General features: G+C 44.7%; 1 protein-coding gene across 1 annotated transcript; it reads right to left on the bottom strand.

Annotated features, from left to right (window-relative positions):
- Positions 1-10,685: 10,685 nt before the first annotated feature.
- LOC146172087 (uncharacterized) lies at positions 10,686-21,004 on the bottom strand. Its single transcript, XM_084585966.1, has 4 exons — positions 20,766-21,004; positions 19,511-19,622; positions 12,104-12,250; positions 10,686-10,765 (listed from the first exon to the last, which is right to left on the bottom strand). Exons 1-4 carry the CDS (start codon positions 20,946-20,948, stop codon positions 10,686-10,688), a joined length of 522 nt encoding a protein of 173 aa, XP_084442092.1. The 5' UTR covers positions 20,949-21,004.
- Positions 21,005-25,677: the final 4,673 nt, after the last annotated feature.

Below are 25,677 nucleotides of genomic sequence, written 5' to 3'. Positions count from 1 at the left end.
CCCTTACACCGGTTACTCTTCAGAACACCAAGGTGCCAGAGTGCTTTCGCGGGGAAGCGTATGAAGATGTGGAGGACTGGCTTGACCAGTTTGAGCGAGTGGCCAAGATAAATCAATGAAGCGCAGAGCAGAAGCTTTCCAATGTCTATTTCGCCCTTCAGGATAATGCAAGAACGTGGTTTGAAAACCATGAGGCCAGCTTACCCACATAAATGACTTCCGCCGTCAGCTGGTAGACACATTTGCGTGAAGTGATCGACGAGACAATGCGCTACGCCTGCTTGAAGTGCGCGTCAAGAAGCCGAATGAGAGCGTGGCTATGTTTGCGGAAGACAAGGCAAGCCTTTTTCGCCGTGCTGACCCTGATATGAGTGAGCCAAGAAAGCTACGGCATCTCATACACGGTGTTAAAGAACAGGTGTTTGCCGGCTTGGTACACCACACTGTAAAAACAAAAACACCTTTTTGGGCATTTGTCTGATTCAAAACAGCCTTACACCCTGAGTCTAGGGTGTTCGTGCCATTGGAAATCACCTCTTGCATGCCAAAGGGGTGCTTTGGTTGGAGAATATGCCTTAGGGTGTTACGGGCAAGCAATATCACCTAACATGCTGGGGGTATATGGCTGCGTAACTTCGTAGCCTTTTATACACAAGCGGCGCTGCTAATATAACCCAACACCTAAATAAAGCACCAAAAGTAACGCTAAAATTAAAATTACACATGAGTGCTTTCTAAAAATGAAACAGAAACTGAAACAAAATTTCACCGCCAGGAGGCCGCCGGTAGCTACGAACGCTCTTTTCAAATTTCACAATATGGCCGTTAGCATTGTGGGGTGCGTTTCGACCACGTTTCGGCGAATGCTGAATGTGCTTCTTCGATTGTGTACCCTCGTGAAATGTGTTGCATCTCCCATGCATATGTGTTACAGAAGTGTGTACGCTTGTGAAGTGCCTTCTACATGTGGTGTTTAACGCAAACGGGCATTTATCGTGTCGGCAAGTGTCCGGGCTTCTTTTTGCGTTGCTCAGTCCGAAGGACTGCTGCACCGCTTTATGTTTGAGATGTTCGAAAGAAGAAGGCATGGACGATTTTTTTTTCTGCGTGACTAAGAGGTATATGCGCCGACTACATTGCACTCGCGCTGAAATCGCACTGGTTGGTTCGGTGCCGGTGATACGAAGGCGGACAGCGTACTTTGCGGCTGACGCAATCGTCTGTAAAGGTAAGCCTATTCTCACGCATATTGCGCTTTGTGGGAACAGAGTCCTACCGGATTGCTGTATTCTGTGTCTTTTTGTGCCGGAATGCTCCAGAATGTGCTGAAATGAAAACGTGAGACACGCGCTTGTTTTCACCTGGCTGCCAAAATGACATCGCACATGTGGTAGATGTCGCGGCGAGTTACGCAGATTTCGCGCAAGAACATCAGTCTCAACTTTCTTGAACAGAAATAATGTATGTGCTACGTTTCCTTGCATTTTGTACGCGCAGGAGTTTCACGAAACGATTTTCGTTTCTTGACAGTTTGATACTTGCGCTCAGTTCGCAACGGCTCGGTTTTGTTCTACCGTTTCCGTTCGTGCGGCAAGGTCATGTTGGCGTACTACCTTATTATCTCCTAGCACTCTCGACTCCCCCCTCCTCCCTTATCTCTTAGACTTCGCGCTCGCTCTCCTGAAACCTTTCATGCTTCGTCGTCTTCTTTCACTCGGAGCGCTGCCCCCCCCCCCCCCCCCCTTTTTTTTTTTATTTACTCGGAGCATAGGCGCGCACCGTCCTGCTGCTCGGGGAGCGTCCTCCCGCAGCCCTTCTGTTTAAACTTTTTGTTCGAGGAGGCTATGTTCGTTCTCGGCGGCCGTTCAGCGCGGCACGCCTCTGCGCTCGTGCTCTCGGCATCGAAGTGCGCTGGTCGGCCGGCCTGGTTGCATAATAGTTTATTCCAAACTGCGTAAACTATAGGCCGCTATCATCAGCCTATGTGAACTTCCCCGCGTCTGGATTTGCCTTTTTTAATCACAATAGGAGCATTTTTCATTTTACGGGGACCATCTTTTGCGGTTGCATGGAGTGTGAATTTGCATTTTTATTATGCTGCTTTTGTTATGGCGTTTACTTTCGCTCTCGAAGAATCATTTAGGTACATATTTTATTTTCAGCAAGACTTCAATTAAGGCACTTGTACACGTGCTAAGTCAGCTGATGTGGTTCAAACCATCCAGTTTTCATTATTTTTGTTGTCACATTTCAACATAACTGTTTGACCGCATTGCTTGATTTTTGTAGTGTCTTTAGACTAGAATAAATGGATATTCGATACTGATGCCTCAGCATTCAAGTAGAGGTCGACAGCTTGAATTCTGTGGCCAAATATTGTACCGGATGTTGCTATTACAGAGTTTCATTCTGATCAGATGTTTACTTTTTTTTTGTTTTTTGCTTAAATGTACATATGAAGCGGTTATCATAGCCTCAGTCACATATGTTTACCTTCTTTGCTCATCACAGTGCGCATATTGCAGGCAAATTTGTAACTTACTGTTATTAAAAAAAAATTGTAATGTATATGTTGAAAGCAGTTTATTGATTTAAAGGGCCCAGAAAACACTTTGACTTTCATATGCTAACGATGCATGTCTGTATATTGTCTCTAAGAATTGAAGCCTACTTTTTAAAGCTGAGCGGGGACCCTTAAGATATATTACATATTTTATTGCCATTCAGCCGTGTGCCAAGTTGAGGGAAGGAGGATCATAATTTTTGCTTTGTTATTTTTTATATTAGACTTTCCTTAATATTGCTTGCAGTTTGGCGATGAGTGGCAAAATACTGATGGTTTTTGCAGTTTTCTAACCTTAGTAAATAATTGTATTTGCTGTTTGCTAATGCCAGCTTTTTTTTTTTTTTTTCAGATATGTACAAAGGCATCAATTGCCTTAGCTTTTGTACAATGATTTTTAATATTCAGTTACTTGAAACATTGAGTAAAATGAATTCTTTATGGCTACGATTCACACAAACTTGCAGTTCGTACATGACGTCAACATGCTGATCAAGAAGGACGGCGAAGAGGCAGTTGAAATTGGCCTTAACAAGACACTTGTCTTGGTTTTGAAGGACACCATTCGTGCAAGAAAAAAGGACATTGCCCCCGGTGCTCGAAGTATGTTCTGAGGGAATGCGTGAAAGGAGAAAGAAGCGTAAGTATTAAGCTGTTTCCTTCTGTTTGCTGTATGTGCTATCTAATTGACAGTTTTTCGCTAAATGCCTACATTTTTGCCATTTTGCATTGCCTTATAGATATACTAAAAACATGGTTGAGCATCAGAAAGAATAATAAAACCATAACTAGCCTGTGCATTTCTTCATATGTAACAATTTTCGCATTAGCTATATTTAAATTACCTATTGTTCTTCTCCATTGTAATGGTGGAGCCTTTTCGAATCTGTTCAACTAGCAGCAGAGAATTAGGCGATACCTGATTCAAATCTTCACAAGCTTTGCTAATTTTTGCTGTCAGATGTTTGGCTTTCAGTTTGCGTGCCTCTACATGTTTTCAATTTTGTTTATTTGCCTTCTTAAATTAGACAATAAATTATCGCCTCAAAACTCGGCTGTCTCTTTTTACCTACAAGGAGGTACACCATTGTTGTGTTGCTTATTTCTATTGTAGATGTACAGACAGTATCCATTCTGCAACTCTTGGCAAACATTGGGAACCAGCCGGGAGCTCTGGATGTTGTTTGTATCATTTGTAAGTTTTCTCTTTGTCATTTGAATATTCAGGAAGCCTTCTTGAAACCGACATTATTAGCGAATTTTCTTTGTTTCTAAAATGGTTTACAGTCTAACTTGTAACATATATTAGTGATTCATAATTCAAATATAAATACTACACAAGTTTCTATCACAACTATGAATTCTTTGCTGTGAAAGGATCATTTGCACTGCAAGTACAATCAAAAGCACTTTTAAGAGACTCCTGCCATCACATACTTACCACGTCGTATTGCATACAAGAGTCACCTGATGAAGCACTGGTAATGTCAAGATTGGTGCAGTGTGCCATTTGACTAAGCACTCTGCTGCAGTGGACCAGCAGTGCTTTATCAGATGGCTCTTGCAGTAGCTTGGTGGGGTTTAGCATTTGCTGGAAAGGGGTCTCTCAACCTGCTCATGCATGCTAGTACCTAACATGTTCCTAATGTCTGGAATATATAATCTGAGACTGCTTCAAAAGAAATATTTGCCACATTGTCTTATCCTACAGGCTTCTGAAGGTGGGTAATGCAGTTCAATAGTTGTTTTTAAAAGATGCTGTAATTTGCTAGCCAAGTTTGAAATGATGTAATAATTTTAATTCTTCTGAGATTAGGTTTACCACATTGGTTGGGAGAAAATACTGCTGTGTTTCAAGGTTCATGCTGTAGAAATATAATGCCTTCAACTACAGATGCTAACATTTCATGCATTAATCATGTGGCACTGTCATAGACATTCTCATTTATAGTAAACATTCTCAATAAATCCAAATTGTTATTTTTGCATTTCAAGTTAGTCAACATATTTTTAGTATTCGAACCTTTAGTATTTCAAAGTGCTCAGACTGCCTGCCGCTATAACGATTACAACTTCTTGAACACTTGAGCTTCCTGCCGCCTCTTGAGGCTCACCACTGATGTTCTGGATGTCTATGCATACAATGTGCTATGCGTGGAAAATGTTTTAACATGCCATGGTTCAGTGTTGACATTTTTTAGAGCTTCTGCTGTTTGGTTGTTTGGTAATGCTCTGCTGTTGAACATGTAATTGTCGCTCAACTCAAAACTTCAGTGTACACTTTCAATGAATAATGTGTGATGAAGTTTCAGAACTGCCACATAGAGCAGCGAGAACACTTTTTCCTTGTTACTAAACCTTAAATGTAAACACTTCAGGAAGCATTGCGATGACCTAGGGCTTGGCTGGTTCATACTTAGCACAAGAAGACGTGCAAAAGTTCAGAAATGCATTATGTGTTATGTATTACATGCACTTCTTTTTTTTTTTTTTTGTAGTGCCCCATCACTAAGTATGCTCTTTCCACGTTTTCTTTTTTTGTTTGGTTTTGGTTCTGTAGTATCTACTTGGCCAGTGCAGGGTATGCTGTAGGCCTTGTGTGAAGCCTTCATTGAGCCAGCTGTTAATATTTTAGTAGTAAACACCGTGCTCCAGTGCTGTTTATTGTTTATTTACATTTTTAACTATCATAATAAGCATTCCAGTTCATGTGAAATGAAAAGTTCGTGGGGCAGCATAGAAGTTCTCTAACCCAGGTGCTTTTGATGAGTGTAGCCATTTTTGTTTGATAAAATAGCTTGCATAATCTAAAATTACCATTCAACAGCATGCTGCATGAATAAAAATGGGTTGACCTTATGTGCTCTCATTTATGACTTGATCAGACTGCTGGCTTTGTGCCTCCTGAACCAACCATAACAGTATACTCTGCATTGTTAATTGTGAGATAACCACCAGTGGTTTCCGATAGGGCCCTTTTCCAGCACACTGCTGAACACTAAAGGGGCATTGGCGTATTCTAAATATAGAGTAGAAAATATGTTGAATTTGCTTTTTGCCAGGTGCAGTGCATATTTATACAACTGCTCTGTTATGCACTTCTTTCACAATTTTATCAAGGAACAGGAAGGAAAGCCTGACACGCCGTGCGTCGGATATACTGGGAGCAGCATCAAAGAAGCTGAAGAGTATTTCCCCTTCATTCAGCAGCTGAAGCTTCTTCGAGTCATCGACTCTACTTAGGGTATTGTTCCAATAATGGGTCGATTTTGGCTGTTCAATCTGACATATGACAAGGGGTCCGACAATTTGTGCTGCTTTATAGAGCACCTCTTTTTGGGCGTCTGCGTGTCGAAGCCAAGATGCGCTGCACGACGCTTTATTTCATCGCTTAAGGCCGAATTTTATGCGAGCGCACGCATTGACACTGACAAAGCATAGTATTAATATTGTGTACTGCGATTATTGCTGCATACGACTAAAAGTTTTGTTGTTGTTTTTTACGAAATGTCATCATGCTGTTGTGTTCATTGTTCGGTTCTGTTTTTGAAAAAAATGTATACTTTGTTGTCTGCATTTGTTGGAACTGTTTTGCTTCTTTTTTTTAGGTATTTACGTACATACCATGTATGTTTTTGCCCGTCTGCTAGGCTCTCGGTGGAGAGTGGCAGTATTGTTAAATAAATGAGGTTCCATAGCGCGCATCAATGAAGAAACAGAACACAAGTGCCCCCCTGCCCCCCCCCCCCCCCCCCCCCCTCTACCAGCACCCGAGCACCCACTAGCCCGAACCCTGACCCTTCTATGCCAAATAAAAGACTTCCAGTTGTGACATTTTTTTTGTAGCATGCTCTGTGAATTTGAAAAAACAATCATACTGGCATGGGCCATTCGAGATGTCAAAATAATGGCATGCAGCATCTCTTTACATGCTCATTTGGCATTACAGGTGGTTAAAAGGAATGCCATTAGGCTTGATTGCAAATGTGCACATGTGCATGTAGTGGCAAAAGTAATTCCTAATTAGGGAATGCAATATATGGATGTTATCCGCACTGATTTTTATCAAGGGGTGTACGGGTGCAATGCCACTGCTTCCACCCTGCAATAGGGTGTAAAGGTGATGAAAACACCCCAGTGCATTGGCCCCATAGAAGGGTGTTATGACCAACCGAAGCACCATCTTTGAGGGTGTACTGGCACTCTGAAGCCACTTTTTTTCAAGGGTGCATGGGTGTTAGTTATAGACATGCGAAAACACCTAATAAGGTGTTTTTGTTTTTACAGTGCACCCACCCAAAACCGTGAGTGAATTCAATAAGGACTCTACGGATATAGAGCGAGCCTTCCAAGACCGGTGCCGCCAGTACAACCGACATGTCAGCTGTGCCGCGACGACTACGGCGGAGCTGACTGCAACAGATAAAACCACTATTCGAGACATCATTAGAGAAATTGTCCTTGAGGAGTTGCAGCGAATTACGACTACGAAGGATCAGTCGCCAAGGGACCTCATGGAAGCTGTGAGGAATTAAATTCGGTACGCCCTATCACTTTCTGCACCATGCTACCAGTCTCGTCCAGTCGACAACGCGGAGGCCCTTTCCGAACCATACCACGCTCCCCAACCGGTCAATTACATGGCAGACATTCCTGAACCTTACCACGAGCCGCATCCCGAGAGATATGCCGCGGTCCTTCGTCGCCCGCTTCCAGACCACGCCCCACCGAGCTCACCGAGCCGTCACGAGACGCGGTTCTTCCAGAGACCTCAGTGGGCGCCTTCCAGGCGCTCTCAACAACGCCGAACTGACAGGTGGCGCAGTTATGACAGCCGACCACTGTGTTTCTACTGCGGACAACCTGGCCATGTATATCGGTACTGCCGCTACCGCAAAGAGAGGCAGGCCTTTCCGCCTGCTTCTGCTCGCCGCCGCCGCTTGGACGCTGGCTTTGTCCAAATCGAGGACGACCCTCCGGTCAGCAGGGAAATCGAATCTCCGGGCTTCCGCCGCCGCTCCTCCCCATAGCCACACCGTTATTATTCGCCGATGCATCGCAGCACTGCTGATGTTAGCGGACGGCGGTCCCCTAGCCCTCACTGTGGAAACTAACAGCCGCAACCTCGCGAGGAGAGCTTGCAACCAGTCGAAACAATATCAACGCATGCAGCCCAAAGCCCCGATCTGCAACCTCGATTTCTCATTGCGACCTGTCAGAGGCACTTTCATTTTTGAACATTTTGAACCCGGCTTAGAAGCAGCCAGCAGCGTTCAACAAGGAATTGATGGGATGGCAATGGGACATCTGCTGCCAGAACTGGGGATCTTAACGCCCGCTTATTGTCTCGTATTGATTACAAGGTGCGAACACGCGGAAATTTCTACGCTGAAAGCGGGGCAGTTAGGTTCTTTTCCATCGTATGCCTTAGCCCATGTATGAGGCTCTGTTGCAGGCATAGTTAGATATTTACCCCTGAGAGGCGAAGAGGAACATAACATCTGCAGATGCACCTGCATAACGCTCGATTAACTACTATAAAAAATGCTTTATCTCGTGTTGAAGTATACTGTTCTAGGCCACCTGATATCAGGGAGCTTGGCTGAAAATATTGTTTCTTAATCCACTGAAAGAAATCTCGCCTGCCATTTCTGAATCCTGTTTATTCTACTTTCCTTCTAAAATTCGCTGTTTCCGATCTTCTCCTAATAAACTCACTTCGGCGTTTCGGATATTCATCGTGCTTATATATGGCCATCGGCCTCGAAGGATCAAGCCTGCTTGAATGTAAGCTCTTTATTCGTATCAACGTAAGCGTTATTGTTGCCCACGGGAGCTGCGGCCCAGACGGATCCCTCGCATAAGTCCAAGAACGTATTTCGGCACTGAGATACACACACAAGCACTCGCAAACCTCAAGTGTTGCAAACGCCGTGTGCAAGAACCTAGCTCTACTGGGCTGAACCATTTCACGCTCGGGAATAGAATCACTCTTGCACAGGCAGCCACAGGCGGATGCGATGTTCGTTCGACCGGATATCGGTATTCGCCACTCGCGAATCGAGCCGCCGGATATGGTTCTGCTTCGGGAGCCTGAGAAGATGTCCGAGACGATTAAGAGCTGCGCACATCAAGCCGCGCACAACACAGGTCAAAGGCCGGCGCATCGCCTTCTATTCCTCATATTTTCTTCGCGAGCACTTGTGGAAGACATGAAGCAGTGGTTGCATCTTGAGGTGCGTAGCCTGTGCTTGCTGCTCCTAGTGCAGCGTAAGAGCTGTAGCCCGGTAAGCGCCAGCTCCAGGAATTTATGAGGTAAGGTGGAGAGAGAGATCTAGTTTGTGCAGCTTGAATTATCTCCGAGAAACTGGGCGGAGAAGACCATGAACAGAGAAATTAACGGGCAAAGCTTCAATTATTAACTAATTTCCGCAGCTCCCAAAGAGTGAAATGGGAACATTATTGCGGTTGTTTTTTTTTACGTTTTTATTCATAATTCTTCCGATCTGCAGCCCAGAAAGGCAAGCCTATTGATTTTATCGTCTCACTCATGCTGAGTCATGCCGCAGCACGGAGTTAATAAACGAGAAATTCCAAGTGGTGCTTAACAGCAGAAAGTACGAGAGGCAACATGGAAGGAAATCGAAAAGCAGTCTGAAGGTATGCTTTCTTATGTGAAAAAAATAAAAAAAAAAAAAACGGAGGGACTGGTGGGGCAAACGCTAAAGCGGGGGCATGCCGCAGAATGGTTCATAATGGAGAAAGGCCATGTGGTGCCTAGCAGCGGAAAGTGCGAAACGACACATTGAAGGCAATCGGAAAATAGTCTGAAGTTATGCTTCATTATGTGAAAAAAAAAAAAAAAAACGGAGGGTCTGGTTGGGCAAACGCTAGAGCGGGGGTAGGGGCGTCACTCACTGACCCTAGTGAGGCCGCTGTGTTTTTGCAGCGTGGACCACGCATGAACTCGGGCGCGTGTGTGGCATGTGTGTGCGTTATAGCGCATCTCTTAAACTGTACGTAGTCTACACAAAGGTACAGTGAAAGCTGATTATTAGATGTGGGTGTACCAAGGTTTATGGTCGCAAGGAGCCCCATGTCATAAGCATGTGCAGGTGACATAAACATCATTTTGTATGCAAGATATCCACTCCGTGTGCTATGCGTCGAATCAAGGTGAGATGAGTAACATCTGGCGCGTGCGCGGACATCTCCATAGCGTCCAGGTCACCCTGTGCAATTCGTTGCGTCATCACATCCTCAAGCTCGAATTACACTCTACCTTTTTCCTCCCAATGTAGAAGCTGACCGGGGTATTGTTAGCGGTAAACGACCCCTCCACCTCTCTTTAAGCCTTACTTTCTGCCTTCCACTTCTCTTGTGTCGATTTAGCCCCCACGTCAACGTTCTCACTGATGTCGTTTTAAACTGTTTCATGCCGAAAGAAGAGCGCTGCTCCCGTAATTGATCTTTACAGCGAAAAGTAGCGCACGTTTCTGCTGCAGTCGCAATGCAAGAAAATCACCGCATCTACGAATTATTCCTCTTTTGATAGCAGTGCAAAGAAAGATGGGCATGCCTCCGCGCAAAATATAAATAAATGTGCAGTCAGTAGTTTTTCCCCGCTTTGACGCGCCTTTTTCGACACGAATGTGTTTTCTCGCTGAGTGCAGCGAAAAAGTTACATGTACAGTTACAGTGGTAAAGAAAAACGTTTCAGGGAAACAAATCTTAGTTTTCCCACATTTGCCGAAGCTGGGACGAAGCTGCGCCCATGCGAATTTGAGGCCGCTATCACGGCATTTAAAGCGTTCACTAGCTCTGTGGCCGTTCAGAAGGAAAACGCGCTTGAAGCCGACCTACCACATCAGATGCGGTTCGGAGGGAACTAAAGTTGTATCTGCCGTCACGATTAAGAAGAGGCACTAGCGGTTAATCTGCTCCTCGGCGTGTCTTTTTTTTTTTTTTTTTTTTTTTTGTCAAGGCAGGTTGCTGTGCACTGACGGCCGCGTTCATCATGCCTTCTTAGCACAAGGTTTAAAGGAAAAATGTAAACTTCGCACGTTAGTACGACAGATACGTCACTAACAAGGCTCTACGTGTAAATACGTGAAACAATAAACTAATTCGCCAGTCTTTTTTTGTCAGTGGTGACAAAGGACGCTGCCACTGGCCGGCTGCGGTTGGACGACTGAGCGGCAGCTGCAGTTTGACAGCGTGTTATACATTTGCCTTCATACCAGGATTCGTAAAAACAGGCGACAATTTTCAACTTTGCTGTGCCTGCTTTCTCCAGGTTTCTGGAGAACCGCAAAGCTCACCAAGTGCTGTGGGCTGTGACTCCCAGCGGCCTATAAGGAGAGGCCTTATTTTTTTCTTTATCGATCCGCTGGGCTGGACCATATTTGAAAGACAGCAACTACGTTCTACGAAAAAAAAAAGAGTCCTCTTTGAGGCTCGGTATTTCTTACGGCGCCCTTTGTGATGTCCAAATGCGCATTGTAGAAGTCTAACTTTTGTTGCAGACGAACCGGGAAAATATTTTATCCACAGGCTAAGATTAGAAACAAATTTCTGAAGCTGCCACACTTGCTTTTTTTTTATTATTATTATTATTTTGCTGCAGTGCACATTGGAAACGAGTCATCGCTGACTCGCAGTTACCGCTTCTTCTGGCGAAACTATCAATGCTTTTTCATGTCTGTTGCGAATCTTGGTTATACATATTAGGCCCTTGAGTAAAGCTGGAAACAAAAAGATCGGAACATGGTTCTTTGCATTATTCGAGAATACGCGAGTTAGGTGGAGCTCGTGCAGTAGTAGAACATTTTCACAGCTTCTTGCTAGCCAATACATAAAATTTTTCCTCGGTAGAATTACCATTGATTAGTGATGAGCATTTGGGAAGTAATGTTTCCTGAAACTGAGTGACCATCTCTCCGATGACCGGACGAAAATATCTATCCGTAATCTGGTGTTAAAAATCAAGCGTTTTGTTTAATTCCAAAATGGGCTTAATTCGCTGTACATCGAAGTAGTGAAGAAGCTACCCAACTTTAATGACCTTGGCACTTTGCCATTTTATTGATTAAGGATTTTTTTTCAGAAATTATTCGTCATTTTCGAATTAAAACTATGATATTTACCAAATTCATGTACCAAATCTGTCCACAAAAAAAAGGAGAAAATGCGACGTCTTCTCCATTCCTACTTTTTAAAACCTACTGGGGGCCTTGAAAGGGGATAGCCTGCATGCGAAATGCGGACCAGCGGTAGCATCGCTTACTGAGTAATTTGGCCCAACCCTTTCCGTGCCGCAGACTCGTCGGTTTTTCAAATAAACGTTTTCATTCGCTTTTTCTCTGCCTCCACACTTTCCACCTCCTGTCCACAAACCATCAGAATGGCGCACTGAAGTTACAAATATATACTTCTTTGAAAGATGTTAAATTAAAGGCATTGATTATCACAAACAACCACAACGGTGCTCCTTGAAAGATGCGTGAACAAGGAAGACAAACCAACGCAAGCTGCACTCACCTTCGGTCGTATCGGTGTCTTCGCTAACACAGACACCTTGCCATGGGTGAGCGAGCAGGTCATGTGTCGTCACAGAACATTCAATACCCAGAGCGTGTGAGGCCAGTTCGATGACCGCACTTGCAAGCTCCTCGTCGCCCATTTCGGCTGCGTGTGCAAAACATCCTCCTCATTAGATCGGCCGTGGGGACCCCACGCAAGTGTATGATTGCAACTGTGCGCCGAATGCGAATGGAAATAACTTGGCTCTCCTATCATTTAAAAACTCAGAAGAAATACCACATTGTTATAGACTTAAGTCCCAGTCCTTCCCTGTTATGGCAACAAGAACAAAAAAGGCGATAATCGTGTTGGACGTGGCCGGTAGGGCAGGGAATTCAGCACGTAAAGTGGAGGCACGAGATCTACGTATACGGACCCTTGGCAGCAATCGAAAGTCCCTCCTCTCCAAACTCCCCAAAGGCATTGCTCGCTCTTCATTTCCACGTGTAGCAAAGGCTATCAAGATTAGACGTCATTCCCATTGTCCGTTATGTTTATGATCTATTATTACTTAGGTCCGCCTCACCACCTTACACACAGTCTTTAGACTGAAAATGTTTGCCAATAGGAACCCTGAAGCTCATAACTCTAGTGAGAGCGTTTTGCTGTATTCGTTATCACCCTTCACGGCGATCACCGTTGCTAGCCAGTCTTCATAAGCCAAGCAGCAGAAAACTGCACAGAATGCAAATGTATGTTTCATTCAATTATTTTTTCTCTTCAATTTTATTTTTTTTCTATCAAGATTTAGGCTGAATTCGGCAGTTCCGCAAGATTCCGGCTACGATTAGTGAGAACAGCAGAATTTTCAAAACTTTCTCTTTGTGAAGCGTTCCTCTATTGTATGTCGTGGTCTAACTCGCTGTGATGGTATCGTTCTATCACCAAATAATTGCTCCCAAGTAATCCAACTTTTGTAAATAGAAATCAGCGGGCAGTATTCACAACCTTGTTTCTCGAGCTCTGGTGTGGATGCGAAACACTGCCCACAACTGAGCCCAAATAAAACTCAAGCCAGGATATAAAATGTGAAATGGATACTCAAGTCACTTCGGTATCAGGTCAAACTTTATGGTTACATTTCGGTTTTAAACGCACAGCAAACGTACACCTTCAAACAAGCTGAATGTTTGGTATGCAAGCTGTTACAAGTCCACAGTTGCTTAAGGAAAAAAAATATAAAGAGGACGTTTGCTTACCATTTTGCGCTGAAAAGAGTAAAAAAAAAAATGAATTACAAGAACTTAGTAAATTTTTCTTATTTTTTTCGTTGAACCCTCTATCTAGCTTCGCACATAGGCGTTTTTGTAGCCTGTTCAGCGCCGTCTTAGGAACGATTATAGATTTTTATTTGAAAATTTGCAAGGTGTACCTCGTTGCAGTTTGCAACTGTATTGCGCAGCAAGGCATACAAATGCACATGATAAAGCATAATTATTACTCTAATAATGAACTAAATGACAAATCAGCTCCTTATTCATTATTTTAATAAAAATGTTACGAAATCGACAGCCGTCAACATCAAAGCTGAACCCAGTTTTTACCATTTTTGATCGGCAGTGCAGATAGAAATAAGAAATGCCGAAAATTCGCCTTTGAAGCCTTTAACATTGAAGATACAAAATTTGTTTATCAATTCAGGCTAAGTAATCGTCTAGTATTAATCTCTATCACGTGCATGATGTCTGCCGTTATGTTCAACCCATCTGTACATACCACACAGAAGTATCTCTCATAGCTATTAAAATACGGATTTTTAAACCACATCCAGAATTTCTAAACAAGCTCATTGCTCCAACAAATTGTAGTGTATGAACCCAATATTTTTACATATCACAAAATTATAAAAATCAATACACCGCAGGTCTTCTATATGGAAGCATGGCGTTATAAAAACGCGCCACTTGGGTTTTCTTTGGCAGTCTTGAGCACTCGTTGCAACCAAAAAAAAAGATTATGTATTTTTACGCATAAAAAGAATATACCAATCCGATCAATATTTTCAGAACTGTATCTCATGATATTTTGGTTAATTGCGGTGTCCGAAAAAGCTGAAGTTCAGATTAAAAAAAAACATTCCTGGTACATGGTACTAAAATGTTCATCTCAGCTGTAATCCTTCCACCGCAGGACGGTAGGGGATATTACAGACGCCCATTTGTCTCCCAGTCCGTCTCAAGGCAACCTGCCACCCTGCCGCCGGCAATCAATTGGAGCGAGCGTCTGGCCCTGGTGGTTTAAGAGGCGGTCAATGGAGACTTCTGACCTGATATGGAATGACTGACCGCAGGCTCGACAAGCTACTTGACTGCACTCACGCAGAAGTATTCCTCTTTTCGCAATTTGAAAACCGGCCCTACACTTTTTGAGATAAAATCTCTATGGTGTTTCAAGATAAAGTGAAAGTTCACATTTACAAGACTCCTGTGTCCATAAATAGGAATGCAACACCTTTTCACGAGCAGCATGATATATAAACGGCATTACAGTGAAGCAGCGGAAAATTATTTTTTTAGAACACAAACTACCCAGTACCCCTCATTTCGCTATTTACGTTCGCGTTGCAACTGCAGACAGACACACCACCGCCGCTGATCTAGTAACACCCCCCTCCTTATAATGTTGAGCCAAAGAAGACGAGGATAAGGTCTAACTTGAGCGACAACTGCGGCGCGTGATTTATCCGCGACCTACGCACTGGGGGTGCTCTCTGTCTGCCGCCACAATACAACCGTGGCCCTGGCGCTAAAGTTGGCAGCGCGTTGAAGCCTCTGCCCTGTTTGCGCCACAAGCAGGCCTAAAATATGCAGGCCTGTGGCCATAGGCATATATGCTTTCTGCGTTACTCTGTTGTGATCGTGCGAGTGAGATCAATGCCGGCTGCTGCCATAGGCGAAACTCACTCCTCAGAACAGAAACGATAGATTACGCGGCACACCGAGAGTCCGGCAAGAGTAGATATATTTCACGCTCGCTTTGACCGAACCTACACCGGGTCAGTGACCACACAGAAAGCCATGGCGAGACAGCCGGTATAATGAGGGATGGTAATGATGCTCTCGCTACATGTTCCAATGCACGCGTGAGAAACTGGCCCTCCGTCCCGCTTGACCAGTAGTCGAAACGGCCGAATGCCATGCATCGAACAATGGACGCAACGAAAAGAGCAGATGACGTTCGCTCCGTTTTTGCCGGCGTACGGACCTGCAAGGCCGACAATCCTCGGGTGTCTCTGCTCCTGCAGCCTTGCTATTAAAGCTACAACGACTAAAGGGCACGCTTTCTTCACATCCCTTACAGGAAGCAAGGTGCCCGCACAAAAGACAGCTTTCGAGCAGGCTAACTCATTGGCTGTGCTGGCGACGCGCAAAAGTTACGGCGGAAAATAAAGTTTTGACAGAAAGAGAGAAAGAGAGGGAGCTGTTAACAAAAGTCTGGCTCTTATAAGAAATAACGGGGCACAAAAAGTTGCCTGATCGCGGACTGAACAGCTTTGACAAAAATCTTTAAAACAAGAACTGCATGCCGGCAAGTGGGGATGTCACTGACTCCGTCAACTGAATATAATTTCAGGGCAAATGAAACTCACACTGAGTTTGATCAGTTGGTGTGCATATTACTGATATCAAAAACATTCACGTACCAATATTTAGTCTTGCTAGAAGAATTAACTGGTATATATAAATATATATATATATATATATATATATAAGCAGATCAATTAAGGGGAAATGAGGGTGCTCGTTATAATACATGAAGGCAAGAAGCCAACAGTCGGCGAGGCCAAGGAAAGCGATGGGGATGGTACTTTAAGTCTTTTTTTTTAATGTTTACTTGGATAATCACAGAAATTAGTAGTGCAATCTGTTTAGGGGAAAGATAATTAAACACAAAGTAGAAGAAAAAACAACGTGCCGATGGTGGGAACCGAACCCACGACCTCCGAATATCGCGTCCGGTGCTCTTCCAACTGAGCTACATCGGCCGCTGTCCCCCCTGCTACTTGCTTGGGTATTTATGTTGTCTGTATACGAACCTTGAGAGTGTTCACCAGCGCCACCCTCAGCCATAGCGGCGGACGTGGAACGTCCTTTGTTACCGCCAGCGTCACGTAGAACGTGATCAAGAGCGAGGGCGAAAGCTGTGCTAGAACCGTCTTACGCTACCTATGGCTTCAAGACTGCCAGAACCGACACCCCCCGTAAGCTACAGGCAGATCAATTAAGGGGAAATGAGGGTGCTCGTTATAATACATGAAGGAAAGAAGCCAACAGTCGGCGAGGCCAAGGAAAGCGATGGGGATGGCACTTTAAGTCTTTTTTTTTTAATGTTTACTTGGATAATCACAGAAATTAGTAGTGTAATCTGTTTAGGGGAAAGATAATTAAACACAAAGTAGAAGAAAAAACAACGTGCCGATGGTGGGAACCGAACCCACGGCCTCCGAATATCGCGTCCGGTGCTCTTCCAACTGAGCTACATCGGCCGCTGTCCAGCGATATTCGGAGGTCGTGGGTTCGGTTCCCACCATCGGCACGTTGTTTTTTCTTCTACTTTGTATTTAACTATCTTTCCCCTAAACAGATTGCACTACTAATTTCTGTGATTATCCAAGTAAACATTAAAAAAAAAAAAGACTTAAAGTACCATTCCCATCGCTTTCCTTGGCCTCGCCGACTATTGGCTTCTTTCCTTCATGTATTATAACGAGCACCCTCATTTCCCCTTAATTGATCTGCTTGTAGCTTACGGGGGGTCTCGGTTCTGGCAGTCTTGAAGCCATAGGTAGCGTAAGAGGGTTCTAGCACAGCTTTCGCCCTCGCTCCTGATCACGTTCTACGTGACGCTGGCGGTAACAAAGGACGTTCCACGTCCGCCGCTATGGCTGAGGGTGGCACTGGTGAACACTCTCAAGGTTCGTATACAGACAACATAAATACCCAAGCAAGTAGCAGGGGGGACAGCGGCCGATGTAGCTCAGTTGGAAGAGCACCGGACGCGATATTCGGAGGTCGTGGGTTCGGTTCCCACCATCGGCACGTTGTTTTTTCTTCTGCTTTGTGTTTAATTATCTTTCCCCTAAACAGATTGCACTACCAATTTCTGTGATTATCGAAGTAAACATTAAAAAAAAAAGACTTAAAGTACCATCCCCATCGCTTTCCTTGGCCTCACCGACTGTTGGCTTCTTTCCTTCATGTATTATAACGAGCACCCTCATTTCCCCTTAATTGATCTGCTTGTAGCTTACGGGGGGTCTCGGTTCTGGCAGTCTTGAAGCCATAGGTAGCGTAAGAGGGTTCTAGCACAGCTTTCGCCCTCGCTCCTGATCACGTTCTACGTGACGCTGGCGGTAACAAAGGACGTTCCACGTCCGCCGCTATGGCTGAGGGTGGCACTGGTGAACACTCTCAAGGTTCGTATACAGACAACATAAATACCCAAGCAAGTAGCAGGGGGTACAGCGGCCGATGTAGCTCAGTTGGAAGAGCACCGGACGCGATATTCGGAGGTCGTGGGTTCGGTTCCCACCATCGGCACGTTGTTTTTTCTTCTGCTTTGTGTTTAATTATCTTTCCCCTAAACAGATTGCACTACCAATTTCTGTGATTATCCAAGTAAACATTAAAAAAAAAGACTTAAGGTACCATCCCCATCGCTTTCCTTGGCCTCGCCGACTGTTGGCTTCTTTCCTTCATGTATTATAACGAGCACCCTCATTTCCCCTTAATTGATCTGCTTGTAGCTTACGGGGGGTCTCGGTTCTGGCAGTCTTGAACCCATAGGTAGCGTAAGAGGGTTCTAGCACAGCTTTCGCCCTCGCTCTTGATCACGTTCTACGTGACGCTGGCGGTAACAAAGGACGTTCCACGTCCGCCGCTATGGCTGAGGGTGGCGCTGGTGAACACTCTCAAGGTTCGTATACAGACAACATAAATACCCAAGCAAGTAGCAGGGGGGACAGCGGCCGATGTAGCTCAGTTGGAAGAGCACCGGACGCGATATTCGGAGATCGTGGGTTCGGTTCCCACCATCGGCACGTTGTTTTTTCTTCTACTTTGTGTTTAATTATCTTTCCCCTAAACAGATTGCACTACTAATTTCTGTGATTATCCAAGTAAACATTAAAAAAAAAGACTTAAAGTACCATCCCCATCGCTTTCCTTGGCCTCGCCGACTGTTGGCTTCTTTCCTTCATGTATTATAACGAGCACCCTCATTTCCCCTTAATTGATCTGCTTGTAGCTTACGGGGGGTCTCGGTTCTGGCAGTCTTGAACCCATAGGTAGCGTAAGAGGGTTCTAGCACAGCTTTCGCCCTCGCTCTTGATCACGTTCTACGTGACGCTGGCGGTAACAAAGGACGTTCCACGTCCGCCGCTATGGCTGAGGGTGGCGCTGGTGAACACTCTCAAGGTATATATATATATATATATATATATATATATATATATATATATATATATATATATATATATATATATATATATATACATATATATATATATATATATGAAGGAAAGAAGCCAACAGTCGGCGAGGCCAAAGAAAGCGATGGGGATGGTACTTTAAGTCTTTTTTTTTTAATGTTTACTTGGATAATCACAGAAATTAGTAGTGCAATCTGTTTAGGGGAAAGATTATTAAACGCAAAGTAGAAGAAAAAACAACGTGCCGATGGTGGGAACCGAACCCACGACCTCCGAATATCGCGTCCGGTGCTCTTCCAACTGAGCTACATCGGCCGCTGTCCCCCCTGCTACTTGCTTGGGTATTTGTGTTGTCTGTATACGAACCTTGAGAGTGTTCACCAGCGCCACCCCCAGCTATAGCGGTGGACGTAGAACGTCCTTTGTTACTGCCAGCGTCACGTAGAACGTGATCAAGAGGGAGGGCGAACGCTGTGCTAGAACCCTCTTACGCTACCTATGGCTTCAAGACTGCCAGAACCGAGACCCCCGTAAGCTACAAGCAGATCAATTAGGGGAAATGAGGGCGCTCGTTATAATACGTTATATATATATATATATATATATATATATATATATATATATTGCTTGTTTCGGCATGCATCATTAATATTATGCGCCGTCCGCTACAGTACACCTTACGAGAAAGTCTGCATATACGATGCGGCTAGAGAGCTAATCATTATACAGTTTCTCCATTTCGGACATATATTCCGCCAATGAAAAGGTCGTGCAAAACCGCTTGCTGCCGCTTTTGCACGATTACATGACAGACCAACGGGAGGACGCGGGCCATTCCTAAGCGCGTCAGACGTTCACCAGCCTCTAGGCATAAAGGTAAGCGCAAAGAGATTGTCTTTACAACGACCTCGATGGTGCTAACAGGGCAGGCTTACGATTCTTGGAGACGAGTCTTAGGCTCATGTCAATGGCGTCGTTCACCTCGTCATCCAATGTGGGGCTCTGGGGAGTTGTATCCGGCAGAGGTTCTCGCGCAGTGCCCCTGGCCTGTGGTGCAAAAAGTGAAATGGTACAGGAGGATGGCGGAATTAGTGTTCCGTTACACACAACAGCAAACGGACGAGCGTGTTAAGTGCAACGCAAAGCTTGCCGCGATGACAGAGACTTAGGTTGACCCAAGGCAACGAGAATTAACGATTGCGCAGTTCGGCGCCTGTACTCAACACTGCGCCATTTTGCTCAAGCATTCAAAGAATACGGCCCGTACACTTCCCGCAGTCGCGCTCCTGAAGCAATCGAACCTGGACCGTATACCCACCTATGTCGATTTTCTATCACACTTGTTTCGATCTGGTCATAACATCTGCGTCATCTTCTCGAATGCGTTGCAAAAACGTCAGCAAAGCAGCGCCAAGGAAGCGAGGAAAAGAAATTAAAATGAGAAAAATTAATTTTTTAAATACTCGTATATACACGACAATAGAGAGCGCTTGTCCTCATATAACATAAGCAATGTCCGCATGCTTATGTCTGGAAAACGGCGTTGAAGGAATTAATTTCATACACAAACAAAAGCTGTTAGCGTGAGGCAGAACCCCTGAACGCATAAATTTTATCTAGTTTAATTTCGTCCAACTCTCACACTGCATTCGGTAATACCTGACTAGGGCCAAACTATTTAGGATACGAAGCCGAGAATGGGAAGCGTCGAGCAGTAAGAGGTTAAGACAGAGGGAAAAACGCGTTGGTTGAAAACGGAGAAAAATCCTTTCTCTCGTGGGACGGAATTTTCCAATGAAAATGAGCCTCACCTATTCGCCTAAAAAGGCATTGGGATGAGTATGCTAATTTTGTGCTATATATTTTTTTTCATTTCGTGCGTCCATCTTGTGCTCCTAATTGTAAATTATAGTACGATTACAAGGAGCGAGTAGCAGGGAATGAAAGCCTAACTGTTGCCGGACGCTCGGAGAGGGGAAGCAATACGACGGCAAAACACAAAATACAATACAAAGAACAAACGGTAACAGAGAACAACGTAGCAGGAATGAAGACTGAATAAAGTTTGGCCTACCAGCTCTCGATATTCGAAATCACCCATCGTTATTATTTCTTATCTTCAACGAAAAAGAAGTTCGAATTTCGTAGGGCCGACAGGCCCAGTCTACGAGGTCTATGTAGGAAACTCACCCAGTCTGCGCCCTCTTCTTGGTAGTCAATGTTGTCTTCGCAGTCAACGGTGGTTTCACCCTCATCGACTGGAATGTATATGTAGAAGCTGTTGATGTCATTGTGCCCTTCGTCATCCATTTCGGCGGCGTCCGTTGGAGAAGCTCTGATGTCGTCTTTGTCGCGCGCTCTATGCGGAATCATGCACTGCGAGCCTGCACGGGCCACTGTCCTGATGATGATGGTAATGATGAGGATGATTTATTGGAATAAACCCGGGAGTCTGAAGACTTCGGTCGCTGCAAAGACACACACACGCACACGAGATTACATCAAGACGTCCCCATCCATGATGCGCACTCTACTTACTGGCTATTATTGCTGGTATGAAGAAGAAGAAAACATGACAAAAAAGACGTAAGGGTACAATAGGAAGAAGAAAATTGAGAAAATTCATGAATATTGCGAAGAAAAATTCTGAAGGAAAAAAATGAGACAAAAATAATAGCAAATTGTGCCTATCTTCTTGTCCTGTTGTCCAAACGAACGAAGTCAGGCATTCCCCTTCTTGACCCGAAATCCTCTTAAATGCTTCAATTATCTCTCTTTTCAAAGCGTCTATTACGTGAGGCAGCTCCTTGGTTTCCTTGAACCTGGCTATGTTTACCCCTTGAGTCCTGTTGAGTGCCATCCTTTCCACAACGAGAGAAATGTGTTGCCAGGTTTCCTACGGTCGACAATGTGGCACACGCATTTCAGTGTTCTCTTAACCTCTCAATGAGGCTTCGGGCTGTGTGCCCCACATACGCCTTCCCACATGTCAAAGGAATCTTGTACACAACACCTTCGCGTCAGATGACGAAGCGCTCCTCCTGGAGTCTATTAGATTTTCCAGCCGCCCTTGTCCTTACAGTCAGCTCGTGCTGAATGTTCGGGCCCGAGTAGCATTTCCTTTCACCGCTCAATCGTCGGGCTTTTTATCCCTTCTACTACTGTGTCGTACTGACAGACCCCACACCATGTGGTATAAGTCCGCCTCCGTGCCACATTGTGCACATTGTGGCTCGTAGTCATGTGGGTAGATTGCATCGTCTTTTTCCTGCCCGAAGCACTTGCACCATCCATCTTTATCGTTCTTTTTTTTCCCCTCACGTATGCCACGATCTGCATAACTACGGCGTACCTTCATTTGAGCCAACGATATTTTCCTGCTGCTGAAGTGCTCACCTACTGGCCTGCTTGAAGAACGGTGTGTGCACAGTTAATGGCGCAATGCACGCTCATTTCCCGGGTGTAGTAGAGTCTGTCTATCTCCCGTTAGCAGCAGATTTTAAACTACTCTCACTGTCTGCTTAGTAACTGCGAACTTCGCGAAATGTCGGTTAAACAGTTGCATCATGTACGCAAAACGAGGCCTGACATGCCTTAGGCACGCCTAAAAAAAAGGTGCTTTATCGTCATCAGCATAACTGTGAATGCAGGTTTGTAGGATCATGTTGCGCAAAAGTTAATAATGTCTCAGACACTCACCTCTGGACACATTTTATGCTATTTCGCAGTATTAGAATAAAACCCATCAATGAATCCGAATTTTCTGATTCCCTCGTCGCAGAGAGGGAGGATGTGAATAAATTTTATAAATCGTCGCTAGTAGGAATATCGATCTGCGGAAGAGGGGAGTAGAGAAGGGGAGATTATGTGTGTAGGTAAATGGCCGCGTCACGAGCAAAATCTCCCGGCATAGTGCATAAAAGCAGAAGTGGAGGAAAAAAACGCATATTATGCCGACTTCCTTTAACTGACGTCAAATAGATGTATAATAAATGTTTTCGTTAAGTAGCCGGAAAACACGTTTTTAAGCGTATTGAAACAAGAGCAAGGTTCCTAGGATCATCAGGAACGCACCAATAGAATATCTTAACGGAAGGAACTTATAAACACTAGACTGAGGGAACATGCCAAGACGGGCGATCAGACAACGCATGTTGCACCAACCTTGCTTCCAAATGTCATCACTGCAAAGGACGCAAATCTCGCTTGAATGATGCCACCATTTCATGTGACACCATTTAGGAAACAGAAACATTTAGGAAAACAACATTCTGTCATCACTTCTTCATTCGCTTTCACGATAAAGAAATAGCATGTTGGTTGACTTTTCGAAAATTTCCTTAGTGGTTCTTTTTCTAAAAATTTCCTTAGTAGTGGTCCAAACCTTTCCTTAGTAGAAGGGCTATATAACGAATCCGCAGCTTCCAGCCGAGCACGAACAGAGGGAGAAGTGTTCCGCAGTGTGAGCGGTACGGGGTTCTCTTCCGCCGAGAAGAACTTTCGGTCTCTAATAAGAGAATTTATTGGAAAAGTGTCGCTTGGAGCAGTCGGAGTAAAAATAGCTCCGAGATCACGTGCCGTGCGGTGGTGTTCATATGTCTCATTGAAGTCGGCTGCCGCGTTCACTGCCGTGAAGATCAAACACGGAGGGCTCAACTACAAAATTAATTTCTCGCTTAAAACAATCATGATTTTTAATAAACTTTGAAATAAAATGCCACTAAATGATATTGCGAAACTTGCTAACGCTCCTAAATTTACCGAGAACTCGCCACTGAATTGGCGGCTGAATAAGCCCCCAAAATAATTTTCAATGAGGTAGAATTATTTTATGGACGCACCTTACGCAAACATGATAGCTGTCAGAGCATAAAATGTGATTAAGGAATTCAAAAATTGATCTCGTACCTTCCTTTTGCGGTTTGCACTTAAAGAGTAAAGCAAATTCAGTTCATTTTGCTGCAAGTGAAAACACAATGCACATAATATTTTTATTGAAGTGCCTCATAATTAAATGTGGAAAGTTTTATCCTTAAAATTCATTTTTTGTGCAGAGCTTTCACAAACACTTAACCCATGGCGATGGCGCGATACAGCTTTTTTCAAAAAAAAAACAAGTTGGGATAATGTTTGTCACAGTAGCACACTAGGTCATGATATCTTAAAATAAAAAGGAAAATGGTCGAGTGCTCATCCTTGATTACTTAGTGTGGAGTGACCTATACAAGCCTACGAAATCAGACCTATAACCGACAGAAAGCGTCCTCCCATCCCCCCACCCCATCATAGACGACGAAGTCAGTCCCAGGCGCGCGTGCTCTTGCGCCAGTCTCGTGTCCCGCGGGCTATACCTGGCTACTGCTTTGCAGAGAACGGACGTCCGCAGATGAGCCGACGTACGCCTCAGCCCGCTGCTTCGGGCCATAGGGTCGGCGCAAGCCCACAGAGGGAGCGTCCTCGAATCCAGGCTGAAGAAAGTGCCCGGCGGAACACTACCGAGGAAGCTGTGGAGCACTCCAAAAGTTCCACGACAGTCTCCGGCTGCCCTCTCCACACAGGTAAGAGCCTTTTCCATCCAGGCTTAAAGCTTCGCCCCGAGAAACATGGCCGTTCCAAAGATAACGCTGTAGCAACCAGCAGTTCCACGCCAGACGGAAGCCAAAGGCCCATGGCCAGTCTCAAGAATGCGAAGGACTTGTCCACAGCTAAGAAAAAACTCTGCACGAAAACCGCAACCCGTGTGCAAAATCTCGACGGGCCGTCGTCTTATCATAACCTTCAGAGCGTTAATAGGGGCCGGCTTTTTCTACCTGGACAGCAATTGTCTTTCGCCGAAATCGAGATCAAACTGGCTAGAGTTACGGCAGAACGAGATATGCTCACTGGGAAATTAATCCAATTCGTTGCAGAGCAGCTGGAGACGCTGCAACATATATTAGCCGTATTTACTTGCAGATTGGCAATGTTCTTTACCAGAGCGCCACCGCGGGCCGAATCCACGAAATAGTTCGCTTTATAACGCGTTCGCTTTGCAGGGACGTCAATTTGAAGTAGGCATGGAGGGAGAAAGGGGGCGACGCAAATTCTGGGCGAACGAGGGGGCCCACTACAGCCAATCGGGTTTGATGGGCGGTTCTATCTCGGTTTCTTGTGCATTTAAGGAGTCATATGCTACTTTCAGCGCAGTCAGCTCTAAATGTATGTATTTGGCTACAGTACTGAAAATTTATTGAGTACATCGTATAAAATTATGAACATACGATTTATTTTGGAAAAGTTGCAACGTTTTTCGCAGCTCGCAGAGTAGTTTCCGTTCTCTTGTATGCGTGCTTGTTCTCGTTGGGTCACGGTAAGTTTTCAGTTCGACAGACTGAAGTGCCTCCGGAAAGCATCGTCTGGCATGTCGAAAAGATTATCACGTACGCGCGACCGCCGAAGCCGCCAGTCACATTCACCGAGCTCTGCGAACAAGAGACGGGTGACGGGAGAGACCAACACGTTTCTTATGCTGAAGCGCACACCACTTCCACGGTACCGCACACAGCAACCGAACGAGTTCGCTTTCAGTTGAGTGACATGTCTGATGACGTCTACAAATTGCTTGGTGCCGCCTCTGTGATCTGACGTCAGACTCTTGGCGACGAAAGAGAAATCGAACGTGTTCCGAAGCGAACTCTTTCGTGGATTTGGCTCGTCAATCACCAGAGATAAGGAAAAGCTCAAGTGTCTGTCTACCGACTTGGGCTCCAATGTGGCGGGATATACAAATAGCTTTTTAGTTCACCTTTCGTGAATTTCCTTGAGTGTCATTCTAGGTCAGCTGACTCAGGCTTTGCACTTGACCGCTTTTTGTTTTCTTTACAATTCATGGCCAATACATTCTCTATACGACAAAGATTTCCCAGCATGTTTTCGCGAAAAATATTGTGGACCGTGGCCGCTGTCCTAAATTTACGAGTATAAATGTAAAACGCATTTCATACAAATAAGACGCATTGCGCGTTCATACGCCAAAAAATGTGATGTAAATTTCGTTCTTTTTGTTTATATATGAACATCCAAAGCAGATAAACAGAAATAGATATAGAATTTCTGTTTTCAA

The sequence above is a fragment of the Amblyomma maculatum genome, unplaced genomic scaffold (genome assembly GCF_055883805.1).
Source record: "Amblyomma maculatum isolate TAMU_Amacu unplaced genomic scaffold, ASM5588380v1 scaffold_13, whole genome shotgun sequence".
NCBI lineage: Eukaryota > Metazoa > Arthropoda > Arachnida > Ixodida > Ixodidae > Amblyomma > Amblyomma maculatum.
Note: the sequence above shows the minus strand (reverse complement) of the source record. Positions and strands in the feature narration are given on the sequence as shown.

What these genes read in the sequence shown, in the direction of transcription:
- LOC146172087 (XM_084585966.1), bottom strand. Translation starts at nt 20,948, where the DNA reads ATGATTCCGCATAGAGCGCGCGACAAAGACGACATCAGAGCTTCTCCA. An exon ending in AAGAAGAGGGCGCAGACTGG is followed by an intron (nt 19,623 to 20,765) that starts GTGAGTTTCCTA and finishes TTTGCACCACAG; the next exon opens with GCCAGGGGCACTGCGCGAGA. An exon ending in AGACACCGATACGACCGAAG is followed by an intron (nt 10,766 to 12,103) that starts GTGAGTGCAGCT and finishes GTCAAACTGCAG; the next exon opens with CTGCCGCTCAGTCGTCCAAC.